The sequence below is a fragment of the Myotis davidii genome, unplaced genomic scaffold (assembly GCF_000327345.1).
Source record: "Myotis davidii unplaced genomic scaffold, ASM32734v1 scaffold135, whole genome shotgun sequence".
In the NCBI taxonomy this organism is placed as follows: Eukaryota; Metazoa; Chordata; class Mammalia; order Chiroptera; family Vespertilionidae; genus Myotis; species Myotis davidii.
The window spans coordinates 12,450,537-12,454,263 of record NW_006289813.1 but is presented as its reverse complement, the minus strand read 5'-3'; the positions used below and the strand labels follow the sequence as shown (position 1 = coordinate 12,454,263).

General features: G+C 47.7%; 1 protein-coding gene across 1 annotated transcript in view; it reads left to right on the top strand.

Moving 5' to 3' along the window:
• Positions 1–3,448, top strand: part of LOC102763012 (chromosome unknown open reading frame, human C5orf49) — a 7,609-nt gene extending 4,161 nt beyond the window's left edge. The window contains exons 2-3 of the mRNA XM_006762505.2: positions 1,231–1,347; positions 3,181–3,448. Coding sequence (XP_006762568.1) covers positions 1,231–1,347; positions 3,181–3,360 — 297 coding nt within the window. The 3' untranslated portion in view covers positions 3,361–3,448. The remainder of the gene's footprint in view (positions 1–1,230; positions 1,348–3,180) is intronic.
• Positions 3,449–3,727: the final 279 nt, after the last annotated feature.

Sequence of the window (3,727 nt, the reverse complement as noted above, 5' to 3'; positions counted from 1 at the left end):
GCTCCTGAAGTGGAAAAGCTAAGTCAAAGGAGAATGGCTTTTTATGAAGGGGCTGATTAAATTTCTCATTCTAAAAGCTACAACTACAACAAAAATCCTGAGTGGTTTTAGAATATGCTTTCACTCATGCTAAGATGAATTGTGGGTAGCTCTGTTTTGAGTGAAGCTTTGCTTAGAAAGCCCCAATTTAGCCCTGGCCGGTGTGGCTTAGTTGGTTGAGTGTCGTCCCACGCCCCGAAGGGTTCAGGTTCAATTCCTGGTGAGGACATATGCTAGGGTTGCAGGCTCAATCCCCTGTAGGGGGCATGCAGGGGGCAGCCAATAGATGGTTCTCTCTCACATTGATGTTTCTCTCCCTCTCTCTCTAGAATCAATGAAAACATACTAAAAATTTTTAAAAAGCCTAAATTTAGCTTTGGTGGGATTAGCTGACTTTCCTTCTAGTTGTGTTGTGGGGACAGAGGCCAGGGCCTGACAATTTCTTTCCCCTCCTGGTGACTGAATGTCCCGTCCCCAATGCAGCCAAGCACTTTGTAAACATAACAATGCGTGTTGACTGTCCAGAGGTGCAGAGTGGATGTGGAGGGCCTGTGCCCATGTCCAGTACACAGGAGGTGTGCAGTAAGAGTTCCCCAGCCCTCCCACCGCCCCTCCCCCAGTGTGGAGCCTCTTCCCTCTTAGGCACCAAGCACATCTGCCACGTACACTCAGCCACTCCTAGGGGCTGTGGAAGACAGGCAAGCTCCCGTTCTGTTGCTGTTTTACTGGTTAAAATCTAGGCAAGTTTACCTCTGGTGTCCTGCAGACTCTTGCATCCACATGGCTTCCAATCAAAATGTGTGCTAGCAAATGAAGTCATGACTACCCCCCACATATACGTCCTTCCTCTCCCTGCTTCCCCCCCTTTACACCTAGTAGTATCTATTCTATTACATATTTACTTAGTTATTTTATCTCCCCCCCCATCCCCAACTAAAATAGAAGCTTACAAGGGCAGGGATTATTTCTATCCTCAGCACACCAAACAGTACCTGTCTCATAGTTGGTGCTTTATAAATACCGGCTGCATGAAAGAGTGAGGAATGAATAAATGAAATGCAAAACTTTTAAGCAAAGAGACAAGTCACCGATTTACATGGTCACCCCCTTAGACTAAATAGAAGAGTCCGTGCAGCTTCATTGGCTCAGCCTGGGAATAAACCCTCAGCATTTTTCTCTTTTTACTCCCAGACAGGAATCACTTCCCTCTATGACTGTATTTTTAAGAGGGACCTAGGATATAATCAGAAATTGCACCGAGATGACAGAGAACATGCGAAGAGCCTGGGACTTCATGTTAACGAGGAGGTAAGACTAAGGATATTAACAGGCTCTGACAGATGGACTGCGCATGCACAATTGTTTATTATTGTGTCCAGTGTGTGTCTGACTCTCCTTTGTGCTGCTCTCCTCTAGTTTACAAAGAGTATGCTGCTGCTAGCTCACTCCAGTCCAATGGTTCTCAACCTGTGGGTCACAGCCCCTTTGGCGGTCGAATGGATCTTTCACAGGTGTCGCCTAAGACCATCCTGCATATCAGATATTTACATTACGATTCATAACAGTAGCAATATGACAGTTATGAAGTAGCAACGAAAATAATTTTATGGTTGGGTCACAATATGAGGAACAGTGTTTAAAGTGCCAGAAGGTTGAGAACCACTGCTAGTCTGTCGTGTTGCTGTGCACTAATTTTGATGGCTGCTGGTTTGTTCTACAGAATTTAACAATTTTAATGGAAGCAAAATAAGTTCTTTTCAACAGATAAAATAGGGTTTTGCTTCACCTTGGAGTCCAGGCTGTCACAGTTCTTCTAGGGACACTGGGCTGTCAGGGATTGAAGCACACAGGCAAGGATGTATCTATCTCCCAAGTTGATTACCAGGCCACTGCATGTAGCACAGCTCCTCCGTTATCTCTCCATGATTTTCAGGAAGGGAGGCTCTGCCTGCAGTCAGCTGCACAGGTGGGTGACCAACAGAGGACACAACACCCACAGGGTGAGGTCAGGATCGCAGCAGTACAAGGGCGAGGAGGTGGCATACTCCTTAGCATGGCTGGGGCCATCTGCCTGATGGGCTGGACCCTCCCCCTGCCCTTCCACACTCGGACATTGTGCCCACACATTCTGACCTGAAGACAGTATGATCATGAAAAGTTGGGTGCTGGTTACTATTATAATCTTTTATCCAATATACAGACATCAGGACATAAACGCTTTCAGTGGGCTTTCTTTCTAGATCATTGGATATTTGCCTGTCGCTGTTATTGTTTAAGCATGTTGTCATGTCACGTTCAATGAAACATATTATTTTAATGTGAAATTAAGTGATGGAGGCAATATGAGGTATTACTGTGTAGATCACAGACGTCAATGCGTTTCCTCGTGTTTTTGTTACTTCATTATTCCAAGCTGGTAGCGAGGTCAGTGCTTTCTGCCCATGAGAACATGCCTAGTGTTTCATATATCCACTGATAGATTTTAAGCACCTCCCGTGTACTCCTGAGCACACAGGGAGTAAGGCAGCAGTGTCTGCCTCCTGGACCCGACATTCCCATGAGGAGACAGAAAAATAAAAGCCAAACAAATAATGAACTGAATCCAGGTAGTAGTAAGTGGCTTGCAGAGACATAAAGCCTTTTAAGAGGATGAGGAAAGTGAAAGTGTTATGTGGGGGCTTGGGAGGTGAGAAGGGCTGGGGAGATTAGAAGCGGGCTGTGGAGATGAGGGGTGCTGGGAAGGTGAGGAGTCACTAGGGGGATGTGCACCCTGGAAAAGAAAAAAGTTGGGAAAAGATAGAAAAGAAGGGCAGGCAGGAGCAGGGCAGGGAGGAGGGTGGGGAGGGAGGAAGAAAGTGAATCTGAAGTCACAGGTACCTGGCGCCCAGTGCAAAAGCTCTGCCTTCCCTCTGAAGGGCCTGAGGACACCCGAGGGCTGTGAGCAGAGGGCAGAGCTGACATAGTAAAGAGGTGCCCTGGCGCCAGTGTGGAGTCGCCCCCAAGAAGCCCAGGCAGAGAGATAGGATGCAGGTGTGCAGGTGACGCAGGCAGAATCAGCTTCCGGATCCCAGGCCGAGGGGAGGGTGAGCCCTGCTGAGGAAGCGGGCATGTGCTGACCTGCGTGTCTGATGCCCTGGACAGGAGCGGGAGAGGCCCGTCGGGGTGCTGATGTCATCTGTCTACGGCAAGCGCATCCACCAGCCAGTGGAGCCTCTGAACCTGGAGCACGGCCGTGCCAACCATTTGAAGGCCGACTTCTACAGGAAGAATGAGATCCCCAGCTTCAAGGATCCTGGCTTTGGGTACATTTCTCCAGTGTGACAGTTCTCCTGTGAAATTATTTCAGATGAAATGATGCTGGGTACTGACCCACTGGGAGCACCTGAATAAAATGAAAACTTGGTTCTTACTTGATAGTTGTTGGGTTGAGTTTTGTTTGCGGTGTTCACAAGTCTTCCTGGGGGAGGTGCTCACAGGAGCAATGTGCAGTTACTTTTCTTTTTCTTTTTTTAAAAAAATACATTTTATTGATTTTTTACAGAGAGGAAGGGAGAGGGATGGAGAGTGAGAAACATCGATGAGAGAGAAGCATTGACCAGCTGCCTCCTGCATTCCCCCTTCTGGGGATGTGCCCGAAACCAAGGTACATACCCCTGACCAGAATAGAACCTGGGACCCTTGAGTGAGC